The following is a 13213-nucleotide window of genomic DNA, read 5'->3' on the forward strand; positions in this document are numbered from 1 at the left end:
CTGAGTGGGTTAAATGGCTTACAATTACAAACTTGGCTTGCAATTCACTGTTTTTGTTTTTTTCCTATCCAGTTAAAAAACCACTCAGAAAATTAAAGCATCATCAGTGTTCTCACTCTAATGCCCTGCAAATAAATATTTGTGGAATGAATAAATAAACATGTTGAAAGACTAACATGCCCAGTATCACAGCTCTGAGATGAGCTGGGTTCAAACCCTAGTGCCTCCGAAATGCCACCTGTCCCATCCATGGTGACACTACACAGATGTCACCAATCTCCCAGGAATATTCACAGAAGCTTTTCCCACTGGCCCGGGGGGGCTCCATCTGGGGCCTAACCACGTTTGCTTTTTCATTATCAATGTGACGCTTTATAGTTTCACTACTTAGAAAATCACACCTTCTCTGATGATAGATGAGGTAATGTTCATTTTAGGAAAACAAAAGACCATTTTAGACATTTTGTTCCAATCCATCTTTCATCTTAGCATTGAGCTTCAGTTGTGCGGGGGTGATCTGGTGGATGGGGTGTGTCCTGACTTGGGGCTACCTAACTGGGTCTTTCAGCTTCATTGGATAATGGCCCGGCAGGGAGGAGGTCAGGGTCCTTCTCCTGACCTCACCTCACTGGGCTTCAGGCTGCTAACCAGTTAAATGAAGGAGCTAGCCTGATGACTCCCAATACTGCCCCCTTCTCTCAAGTCTGTGTGAGTCCCAGGTAGGTCACCAGGCTCTGCCATGGGCTGACCGAGTGCCCTTGGGCAGGTGAGTCAGCTGCTCCGAGCATCTCACAGCTGTTGAAGGGGTACAATGATACGCACCCTTCCTACCTGTGATACTTAATATGTGTCAACTTGACTGGCCACGGGATGCTCAGGTTAAAGACTGTTTCTGGGTGTGTCTGTGAGGATGTTTCCAGAGAGAGAAGTATCTGAGCCGGTGGGCTCAGTGAAGAGGACTGCCCTCCCCTGTGTAGTGGGCATCATGCCATCCACAGTGGGACTAAATAGCACAAAAGGTGGAGGAAGGAGGAATTTGCCTTCTTCCTGCCTCACTGTTGAGCTGGGACATTTCGTCTCATCTCCTCCTGCCCTCAGACTGGATGTGTACCATTGGCTCCCTTGTCCTCAGGCCTTCAGACTCGGGCTGAATTATACCCCTGGCTTTCCTGGGTCTCCAGCTTGTAGACAGCAGATGGGGGGACTGCTCAGCCTCCATGACTGCATGAGCCACTTCCTCATAATAAACACACACACACACACACACACACACACACACACACACACAGATCCACGCATCTCCTATCAGTTCTGTCTCTCTGGAGAACTTTTGAGACACTACACCTCATGAGACTTTGGTTAGGATTCAGTGAGAACAGAGTTGTGAAATTACTTAGAAAAAAGGTAGAAGCGCCCAAGAAACATTTATGTTGGTGCCAACCCATGTGCTGCTGCTTCGTTCTGAGTTTACAGCCTGAGTCCCTCAGGGTGGCTACACACCTGGTGGTAGATTCTCCGTACAAACATGCCCCGAGCGAAGGCCTGGATGACGACGGTGGCCCTGTGGACCCTCCGGTAGGCCTGGCGAGCCCTCCGCATGCGGTACTGCTTCTGGAGCACCACGGCCGCCCGGGTCCTCCGCAGATGCTCGGCCAGCCTGGGGAGGGAGAGAGCAGTGGGCCAGGCTGACGGAGGCCTCTGGGTCCCTCTCGAATGCGAGGCCCTCCCCCCTGGCCCTGCCTGGACACCACAAGGGCAAGCCAACTCTCATCACCGTTACCGACTGTAACAAGGCCTTGGGGACTTGAGGCTCAGCTCAGAACAGCAGAATTGGCTTCCCCCGTGGTGTGCAAAACGTCTTTCCACATATTTACAATTCAGTCTAAGTCTGATCATCTCTGATCCTCATCTGTCCACTCCCCCACCCGCCAGCCCCTCCTGCAACCTGGGCAGTCCTCAACATCACACGTTCACACCCCCGTCTGGTCCCTGGAGCTCATCGGGTGTGGAGAGGTCAGGAGCCGTGTCTCAAGAATCCTTGTACCCCTACATCCAGTACAGGGCCTGGCATAGTAGCACATGGTAAGTATTTGCTGAATGAATAAAACCTCCTCAGACCTGCAGCGACCCCTCTTTGTTTTCTCATCTCCCAGCCCATTCTGCTGGGGAGGCACTGCACATGGGCATCTACTTTCCTCTGTTTCATTTCCGCATTCTCCATCTCACCCCTCAAGACAGACATGAAGTCAGTCCAACACTTTTTACCCTCCTCTGGGGCTTTGTTTGGTATCAGGCTCATAGCAAATGCTCAACTAGAGAGTCAGAATATTAAAAGCTAGAAAGGACCTTGGAAATCATCTAGCGCAGCTCCAGAGTGGGAGGTGACCCACTCGGCCCTGCTCTACCTGCTGAAATGAGTCCGATTCCTGGTCCAGCTCTCCCTGAGCAGTCTCTCTAGAATACAAACACCCTGCAGGGAGAATGCAGGCCAGCTCGCTGCCCATGTCAGAGCCCCCGGCACAAGGGTGCTCAGTGGTGCCCTGACTGTGGATGATGACTTGGTTTTGATACTACTGACAACCTTCTCATTTCTGTAGCTTTTGTTCCAGAGACCATCTCTCAGCTCTTCACAGGTAAATTAATGGCGTTCATCATCTCTAGTTCTGCTCGGATAAACAGCTAACAGCAAGGGCAGGAGCGGGAGCTGGAGTAACCTTCTAACTTTATGGTACAAAGGGTGCCTGCTCTGGGCTTGCTTTATATATTCGAGCAGAGATGCCTGAGCAGCCACTTCTGAAACTTTGGCTTCCAAATGCAAGGCTTCCTGGCAATTACTGTCATTTCTCCAAGGAAATCCGGATCTGCAGAGGTCACTGATTTTGAACTAGGGCTGGGTCCAAAATCTGATGACCTGTGTAAAGGTCCAGGGATGGGTCTCGTGGCGGGGGTGTCCTCCACGCCCATCCCTCTGCTCTCTGGAGATGCTTATACTGCTTTAGCGTTTCATCAACCCAATGACATCACTGAGGAGGGGACGTTTAAAGTAAAGTAGTTTCTTCTGCATGGTGTTGGGCTGGGTCAGGGCAGCCGACTGGCTTCAGGCTCTGCCCCTAGGTGGCTGCTTGTGGTCAGACAAGTCTCGCCCTCTCTGTGCTGGCTGAGCGCAAGAACTCATAGAAGGGACCTCCCCGGGTCTTGCCAGCCCTATTTACCAAACTCCCAAGGGATTTTGAAATTGGTGGTATAAATCACAAAGCTGAGTGTATGTTAACTGTGACAGAAAGGCTGAAATTGTCTCTCTAAAAGAAGATGGTTTTACTTAAGCGTTTAAGCAAAGGGCAAATGGAGGTTTTGTGGGAAAACCAGCCAGTGCTAGCCTAGGACAGGGACAGACTGGGGGAGGTAAGAGACCTGGGAACTAGACCTACACGCTCACGTGAGACGGGCAGGAGAGAGAGCGGCCCAGCTGCTGAGGCAAAGCCGGATGCGGACAGGGCCCAGCGGGAACCACTCTAACTACCGGGGCTGAGACAGGCCAGCCAGCTCGGGTGCCCCTCCACCCTCACCGCCAATCTGCTACCTTAGATGTGCCCCGGCTCAGCTCACCTGCGGGCCAGGTGTCCTCGGCAGTACCTCTGCAGAGTTAAGGTAGCTGCCTTCAACCTGCGGTATTTCACCTTCTGCAGCCAGCCCCGAACGGTTTTCTGGATCATGATGGTGGCTGCCCGGAACTTGTCAGCCCGAAGCTTCTCCAGGTAGGCCACCTGGCCTGCCCGGAAGAAGATCTTGGTGCGGCCAAACTGGAACTTGTCAGGATCCTTTACAAGGCAGGGAGGGGAGGTGGTTCACCATCGGTGAGCAGGAAGGGAAAGCACCCTACCACCCCAGGTCCTCTGACGCACAGTTCCCTTGCCAGGTGTCACATGCCCCTGCTCCTTCAACAAATGCTGAGAGTTAGTGTGTTAACAGACCCCGAGCCTGTCCCTACTACTGGTCAGACACTGAATGCAGCTGTGAAAAAGATCCCTGCCCGCCAGCAACTGACATCGCTGTGAGGGCAGCCGGACAAGCAAAAAAGGACACAGTACATTTCAGGCAGTGCTGAAGATTACGAAGACAATAAACTGAAGGCTGGAGGATGGGATGGAGATGTTGAAATAGGCTAATCGAGGAAGGCATTTCTATGGAGGTGATGTTTAAGCAAAGGTCTGAAGGAAGTGAAAGGAGGCAGGTGTGGGAAATTACGAATATATTGCAAATAACCCCCAAATACATTTTATTTGGTTTCTAACTATGTTGTGAGGTTTTTTCAGACATATAATTACTATCTTTAATTACATCTATTCAGGTTAAAGTTAATTGCCCTTCCCTGCGCTCACCCCGGTGGATAAAGGAAGATGACCCAGCTGTGTGTATGCGGATGAGCCTGGGCTAGAATATTCGATAGGTAACTCATGATAACTGAGCACTCTTTGTAAATAAACTTCATCTAATTTTGCTCAGTTGGCATAAAGACCATAATAAGGAGGAGATAATGAGCCAAGGTTTAAGGAAAACACACACACAAGGATACATTTCATGTTGACAAATGGCTCTGAAATAATGCTGAGTCACCACTCCTCACGGCCAAGCCCTGGACGGCTAACAGGAACCTGGCTCCACGCACAGGAAAGCCAGGCTGCCTGAGCCGTGGCTGAGCTGGGACACAGCAACCGGCTAGACCGTCACTGACTGTCCCCTCCATGGTCGGGCTGCCGGTGAAGCTGGGAGGAGCGAGTTGCGAGGACCCAGTTCTCATCCCCACATCTGCTCAGGGCCCTCAGCTCACGCCTGGAGGAACAGGGGCTGGACTGGGCAGGGAAGCTTTGAGGCGGCCGAGGCCTTGCCTGCATCACTGCCCTGGCTGGGGAGACTCCTCCTCAGTGAGGTGGGCTCCAGAAGCAAAGGCTCAGCCCTCACAGTAGGGGGACAAGCCTGGCTACTAGGCCTTTAGCAAAGCTAGGGCCTGGGGGGTGCCTGCTGCATCTCAGGAACCACAGTACACAGGCTCCGTTTCCTATTCTGGAAAAAACCACCAGGGAAAGGGCAGTCTGGTTCACAGAGCCACAATTTTTACAAATGAGGATCTCTCTGAAGGTCCTGCCTGCTACAGCCATCACCACTGCCCTGATGGCTGCACTCCCCTTCCCCCAGGTGTCTTGAGAACTTCTACCCCAGGCCTGCTTTCTGTAACCCCTAGAACTGGCTATACTCTTCACATACCGATCAGAGGTTATCTTTGGAGAACCCTTCTCCAGTAATCAGAGACTGAGGGAGTAGAAAGGAATCTTAGCAATCTACCCCAAGCCACTGCTTTTATTTTACAGATGCCTAGAAGGTTGAGGTGACTTGCCAAAGGTCCCACTGAAAATATCAAGGAATAGAACCCGAGACCCAGGACTCCCAGGCCAGAGGTCTCTTACGACACCACGCCGTTTCTGTAATACCATCTCCTTCTCACGCTCCTCACATACATACTTCCTCCTGCTCTCTGGGTCTCAGTAGATGCTAGTTAATAAGCTCCTTCACTGTCAGGATGAAGGTTCAGGTTTGCATGACGGCCAGTGACGTCTATAACCAACACTAGATGACCATCTGTCCTGGAGGGCAGGGCCCACCGAGTACACTCTTTCAATAACCCTCACACTGACCACTCCAGGTCAGTACACAGGAAGAGCTCAATAAACATTTGTGGAGTTAAAGAAAAAAAATTCAGGCTAAAGATGGAGGTATTCCTACAATCCTTACAGGATGAGATTATCAGTCATGGGCAACCTCACGATGCAGCCCCTGCTCCGTGGCTGCCGGCCAATGAATGTGGCTGGTAAGCGCCTACTGCCTGGCCTACACGCCACCTTTGTCACTGCTTCTCTCCTAATCACTCTGCTCTAAAATGTACTATGACATAAATCACAGCAAGATCCTTTGTGACCCACCTCCTAGAGAAATGGAAATAAAAACAAAAATAATCAAACGGGACCTAATGAAACTTCAAAGCTTTTGCACAGCAAAGGAAACCATAAACAAGACCAAAAGACAACCCTCAGAATGGGAGAAAAAATTTGCAAATGAAGCAACTGACAAAGGATTAATCTCCAAAATTTACAAGAGCTCATGCAGCTCAATAACAAAAAAACAAACAACCCAATCCAAAAATGGGCAGAAGACCTAAATAGACATTTCTCCAAAGAAGACATACAGATTTCCAACAAACACATGAAAGAATGCTCAACATCATTAATCATTAGAGAAATGCAAATCAAAACTACAATGAGGGCTTCCCTGGTGGCGCAGTGGTTGAGAGTCCGCCTGCCGATGCAGGGGACACGGGTTCGTGCCCTGGTCTGGGAGGATCCCGCATGCCGTGGAGCGGCTGGGCCCGTGAGCCATGGTTGCTGAGCCTGTGCATTCGGAGCCTGTGCTCCGCAACGGGAGAGGCCACAACAGTGAGAGGCCCACGTACCACAAAAAAAAACAAAAAAAAAACTACAATGAGATATCATCTCACACTGGTCAGAATGGCCATCATCAAAATATCTAGAAACAATAAATGCTGGAGAGGGTGTGGAGAAAAGGGAATCCTCTTGCACTGCTGGTGGGAATGTAAAGTGATACAGCCACTATGGAGAACAGTATGGAGGTTCCTTAAAAAACTACAAATAGAACTACCATACGACCTAGCAATCCCACTACTGGGCATATACCCTGAGAAAAACATAATTCAAAAAGAGTCATGTACCAAAATGTTCACTGCAGCTCTATTTATAATAGCCAGGACATGGAAGCAACCTAAGTGTCCATCAACAGATGAATGGAAAAGAAGATGTGGCACATATATACAATGGAATATTACTCAGCCATAAAAAGAAACGAAATTGAGTTACCTGTAGTGAGGTGGATGGACCTAGAGTCTGTCATACAGAGTGAAGTAAGTCAGAAAGAGAAGAACAAATACTGTATGCTAACACATATATATGGAATCTAAGGAAAAAAAAAAGTCATGAAGAACCTAGGGGTAAGACGGGAATGGAGACGCAGACCTACTAGAATGGACTTGAGGATATGGGGAGGGGGAAGGGTAAGCTGTGACAAAGTGAGAGAGTGGCATGGACATATATACACTACCAAACGTAAAACAGATAGCTAGTGGGAAGCAGCCGCAGAGCACAGGGAGATCAGCTCGGTGCTTTGTGACCACCTAGAGGGGTGGGATAGGGAGGGTGGGAGGGATTGAGATGCAAGAGGGAAGCGATATGGGAACATGTGTATATGTATAACTGCTTCACTTTGTTATAAAGCAGAAACTAACACACCATTGTAAAGCAATTACACTCCAATAAAGATGTTAAAAAATAAATAAATAAAATAAAATAAAATAAAATGTACTAAGCACTTTCCTGGAGAGGGCAGGGAGCTGGCATGTGCCATTTTAGGCTAACGTGTGGCTTTGCCAAGTCTCAGTTGCTTGAAGTCCCAAGTCACTTAGCATTGTTGACCAGAAGATGTGGTCCCCAAAAAAGGGAAAAAACAAACAAAAAAAGGAAATAGAAAGTCTTTAGGGAAGTCTTAAAGCACTGATCCTTATTCCATCTCTAGGAAGGGTAATTATACAGTGACATTAATTAATCAGTCAGACTCAGCAGGTGATGTGGTTTAGACTGTGGAGGCTCCTGAGTCACCTTGGGCAATTTATATCAGCTGCCTGTGCCTCAGTTTTCCTCAGCTGTGAAACAGGCATCATGTTGTATCTTTCTCATAAGGAAATGTTAGGATGAGATGAAGTGTGTGAAGCAGTTAGAAAAGTGTCTGACTCCTGGTAAGTGCTTAATAACCGTGAGCCACTGGTGGCAGGTTTCATCAGGACAAGCTCATATCACCCATGCAGCCACTTGAGCAAAGAGCAAAAGAGCTCACAAAGAGCTCACAGCAGAGCTCCTGTGATGACCAGTTATTGTGCTGGGACCCTTGACATTTAGTTGTTCAGAGTCTGGTGAAATGAAAAAGAAGCCCTTAACTACAATACAAGGGGAGAAACGCAAAAATGGAAGACAGGGGCTTCCCTGGTGGCGCAGTGGTTGCGAGTCCGCCTGCTGATGCAGGGGACACGGGTTCGTGCCCCGGTCTGGGAGGATCCCGCATGCCGCGGAGCGGCTGGGCCCGTGAGCCATGGCTGCTGAGCCCGCGCGTCCGGAGCCTGTGCTCCGCAGTGGGAGAGGCCACAGCAGTGAGAGGCCCGCGTACCGCAAAAAAAAAAAAAGGAAGACAGAAGTTGAGAAGTGTTAGCCAGTGACTAACTCCGTCTGGGAGGCCAGGAACAGGCTTCAAAGACCAGAAAGCATTTTAGAGCTCAATCTAGAGGGAAAGTAAAACCTGGCCGGACACGTAAAAGAGGGAAAAAGCACTTCAGGCAGAGGAAACAGCACGTATTCACATACTTTAGGGAATTCACTTGTTCACTCATTCCACAAATGTTTGGTGAGTTACTTCTGTGTGTCAGGCTCAGTACTCATAACTAGGGGAGAGTGTCAATACAAAGACCATCCTCTGAAAGAAAGGAGGCACACCTGGAGCACAGGACAGCATGGTATGGGCTCAGAGAGTGCTGGATTGAGGAAACCGGGAGGGCAGAGTTGGCACGGAAGCTGGGCATTAACAAGCCAGTGGCCTGAGCGTATCAAGAGCAGGACGGGGCAGTGGCACTCGGTCCTGCTAGCTGGAGGGGAGCAGAGTGGGGGAAGCTGAGTCAGCCCGTCTGACCTGGGCCCCCTCCAGAGTACCCTCTGTTTGGGAAGCAGCAGTTCTGCTGGAAGCTTGGAGAAATCCAGGGAAGGCAGAGGAAGTGTGGAACTACAGCCTGGAGAAAGGAGAAGGCAGCCCCATGGCAGAGCGGGCTACTTGTGAGCCTTGATTACACGAAGAGGCTCCTGGTACCAGTAGAGAAGGAAGACTCCCGACGCTCCACGTCAACCAGAATCAGCTGACCTTGAACACATTTTTCTCACCCGTTGAAAGAGGACATGTTGAAATGTAAACACTGACAGATACACCACAGCAAAAACCTCAATTAACCAGAGTCCAAAGAACCAACTGCAACCTTCAATTAACGAGACTGTCATCCTCTTACTCTCTATGGAATATTTAGCACCGTATTCTGCACTGTCTACCGCCACAGACCTGAGCTGCTAAGACAACGCTGAGGGTGACTGTGTCACTTTCACAAAATAACATATGGCCTTAAAAGCTGATCATCTGGCAATGAGCTATACTCCAGGTGAATAGATTTTCCTAGCAAAACAATACTTAGAAATTAAAAAATTTAGATGTAATTCTCTTACCTTCTTAAAGGAAGATTTTTGATATAATTTAGCCCTTTATTGAGACCATGAAGTACCATACTCTGCTGTAATCCCTGGATACTCGGGAACTAAGAAATATTCAAGGATCTGCCCCTCACTAAAGGCCCCCAAGAGCTCCGCTATAGTTCTCTAGTCCCAAGTGTCAGCTGTTGAGTTCAGATTATTTCAAATAAAATGAAATCCACTGCCTTATTTAAAACAAGCATCTGGGGGTGGGTCTGAGGCCGGCTCTGCAGTGAGGAAGCTACCAGAAGCACAGCTATTTTCCCCTCCGCTGGCTTCCAGGCTGTGCCCGGGCTCCAGATCAGAGCCCCCCCGGTGGGTGCACTGGTGCCGGCGGGCTGAGCTGTAGAGCCCCAGGCTTTGGGGAAGCCAGAGATCCTGGCCAGCAGCTTGTAGCCAGGAGCAGCCTCATCATGACCCCCAGCGTGCTGTATAAACAATTTCATTTTCTATGTGAGCTGTGATGTGGGAAAGGCTAGAAAGTTCTCCAGGCAGGTGAAGGGGCTTCTCCTTTACAGTTGCTGACGCAGGCAAATGGATTAATACCTCAGGAACAGTTTCAATAAGAGGGATGAAGACCAAAAAGGCAGTTAACACCTCCCCCACCCCCCTATTCCCAGGGCACCGCGGCTGAGCCTCCCCTGGAGCCCAGCAGGCGGGCCGTGCCCAGCTCACCTTAATGAGGCTCTCCAGCACAGACTTGCAGATGGCCTTTTTGTCTGTGTTGGCGAGCTCCTTCTTCTTGACCAGCACCCGATACCGGTTGTAGAAGTCATGGTAGGCCCACCTGGAGGGAAAACCGGTGCATCAGGGGACACATCCTGCCTCTCGGCCACACAAGGGCCATGGGTGATCTCAGACAGCGCCCCATGGGGTCAGTATGCCTGGCACAAAGCCCTTCTCAGAGCAGCAAAACACGTTCCGGGGCATTCTGTTCTCCCTTGGTGCCTTCTGAGAGTTTCAGTGTGTAGTTAAGTTATAGAATCATGGCTGGAAGACTGAAAGAAAAAGGAAGCATTGGAGGCTCCCCTGGGAGGGCTGACCAGAGGCAGAACCACTCACTGGGGGTTTCTGCCCCAAAACGTGGAGCTCCACTCCATTGCTGCTGGAATGGGGGAGCCTTACCTGGAATGCAGCTTGATTTTTCTTCTTATAAAACTAAAACTAATACAGCTCATTGAAAACTTTCTAATGCAGGAAAGCATATGTTAGCAAATAAAGAGAGGCCATATTCTAAGCCCTGGAGATACACTGTTCACACACGTTGGTATAGTTTAGAAGGAGGCATTTTTCTCCCGCAAGTAGACTTTATGATTCCACACCACCCCCACTGTTTATTAGAGTAATGCAGGCCCACTGTAAAGAAAATGTCCATCAATGCACATAAAATAAAGAGCACTTATAATTTCACTACCTTTTAAGTAAGTGCTGTTCTGGTACATTCTGAAGGAAATCTTTAAGAGAGCCTTAAGTTTATCCCTTGGCCTCTGAGGAGATCTCTACTTAAACAAATGCAGTCTTTTCAATGACCAAAGACATGATTTTCCAGGCAGGCTCTGACCCTTTCTCCCGAAAGCTACCTCAATTCACATGGATGCTCACACTCTCCTCGCTTCTCATCTCAGTTTTCAGGGGACGCTCACAGCCTTTGCGTGGAACTCATGTTCTGTCGCAGCACAATCCTACTCGAAGGAGACTTTGAATTTGCAGTCTAAGTCCCTCTGAAGGTGAATTCGGCCCATCTGTCCCCACTCCTGAGTCCTCAGAGGCATCAAGAGATGCTCACCCCTTCAGAGGCATCAGGAGATGCTACACACACACTCTGTCTTCAGGTCCACATGCTGTCCATGTTGCCCATTTGGAAATCAGGTAGGTGCTGCCTGGAGATCGTGTGTTACCATTTACCATCACCTGTGGCCTTGCTGAGTGACTGTCCAGTTATTCAATCTCCCTCATTCTAAAGTATTAATACAGAATAAACGGATTGCATCCCTTCTCCTGGAGCACATTTGCTTTTAAAAGGGATCCCTTAGAAATTTTATCCAAAGAAATGAGTGCTGTGGAATATCAGGGGCCACTGCGGGCGGTGGACACTGTCTTGGAAGCAGGTTCTTCTAGAGCTGCTCCTCTTGCCCTCCACAGTCGCATGCCCGTGTGGTCCTTGGGTGCCCCCTCCCTCCCAGGCCACCCATCTCCACTCCCTGGGACGAGAAGGAAAACAGACTGAGCTCAGAGCCTCTCCCTGCCTTTGTAAACACTCGCCTGGTTTGGTGGAAGACTTCTAACACAGCAACACAGCCACGGATCTCAGAGAAGGTACAAATAACAAAACGGCTTTTGTTTCCATCTCTTTTTTTCTCTACATAAAATGGCTTGTGCCTTACCTTTTTTTAAATAACAGCTTGAGATATAACACACATACCGTAAAGATGTACCTTTTTAAAAGTATACAATTCAATAGTTTTTTAGTACCTTCACAAAGTCGTGCAACTATCCCCAATGTTGAATTCCAGAACATTTCCATCACCCCCAAATGAAACCCGACACCTATTATAAGCCACTCCCTGTTCTCCCCTGCCCCCAGACCCTGACATCCACTAATATACTTTGTTTCCATGCCCTTTACCTTTTCAATGGGTCCTGTCTGTCACAAATGCAAGGTCACAGGGGAACGACAGCATCTGTTCTGCTCGGAGCTGACCAGGTGTGCGCATGGCCCCGCTCCACGGGCTCACGATGTGTGGGTTCCCCCTTTCAGGAGGGGGGTGGGCGGAGGGTGCTGGTATCGGGCCCACGTAGCATTTCTGCTGCTCTGTGCCATTTGGGACCATGAACCAAACCCACCTAATTACTGGAAATCTCTACCAGGAAGCTTTAAAAATGGAAACACTTAAGGTTATTTGCCCAGCTAAACGTAGCTTCAATGATTTCAATCAGACACAGTAAATGTCAAGAAAACTCCGAAGCCCTGACCGATCTAATACTGGCGGCCCAGGAACAGAGAGCTGGATGGATAAGCTGCAAATTAGACATGCATTTTGTTTTTAATACATGCAAACGCTGTTGAATTTTTTCCAGGCTCTTTCTGCACCAGCCCCCAAGTTTTAAACATAGACCATTCTGTTTACTGATACTTCCACGTGGGGCAAGATGGATCTGGGCAAGAATCAAAGAGAATGAAAAGCGTCCTTACTCCCCATGCCCACCATCAGTGTTTCACCCGGGTCATGCACTCCTTCCTGCCCGCCCAGCGGGGTGTGGGCTCTCCCTTCAAGGTGGCTCAGCACTTTCGGCGTGGCTTTCTGAGGCCACTTTCCACCTCCTGCAGTTCAGTTAGCCATGTCCTCATCTGTCTTGTTTCTCACTATGAGTTTGCAATTTCTCTGGGGAAATAATTAGAGCAGCGTTTCACTGGGCTAAAAACCTTCAATGCTTCTAATTTGAAAACCACTTACTGCTGACAGTTCTATAACTCAGGGAGGTTACAGCCTCCAGAGATAATGAGGGAGTAGGGAGATGTGACCCCAATACAGAAAAAACTTGGAGGACAGGAGGAGAGAAGCCCGCTGTGACACTGACTGGCAGTGTGACCTTAGGCAAGTCACAGACTGGACACCTCACCTCCCCTGTCTGTAAGTGGAGAGAACATCACCCGCCTCACGAGTACCTCCCAGGACTTCAGTAGGCAGTGAGCTCACGGACGTGGCGGGTTTGGAAAGCTGCAATGCTTCCTAAAGACCTAAGTTACTCTCCCTTCCCATCCAAGCCCTGCCCCTTTTCTTTAAAAGGCCGCCTCAGATGCCTGCATCAAGGTG

The 13213-nt window shown here is 49.3% G+C and overlaps 1 protein-coding gene across 1 annotated transcript in view; it reads right to left on the minus strand.

The window, feature by feature from the left end:
• MYO5B (myosin VB) overlaps positions 1-13213 on the minus strand; it is a 385365-nt gene that overhangs the window by 57353 nt on the left and 314799 nt on the right. The window contains exons 18-20 of the mRNA XM_079718130.1: positions 10074-10185; positions 3607-3818; positions 1501-1657 (exon numbers count right to left, since the gene is read on the minus strand). Coding sequence (XP_079574256.1) covers positions 1501-1657; positions 3607-3818; positions 10074-10185 — 481 coding nt within the window. The remainder of the gene's footprint in view (positions 1-1500; positions 1658-3606; positions 3819-10073; positions 10186-13213) is intronic.

Source organism: Hyperoodon ampullatus (assembly GCF_949752795.1).
Source record: "Hyperoodon ampullatus genome assembly, chromosome: 13".
In the NCBI taxonomy this organism is placed as follows: Eukaryota; Metazoa; Chordata; class Mammalia; order Artiodactyla; family Ziphiidae; genus Hyperoodon; species Hyperoodon ampullatus.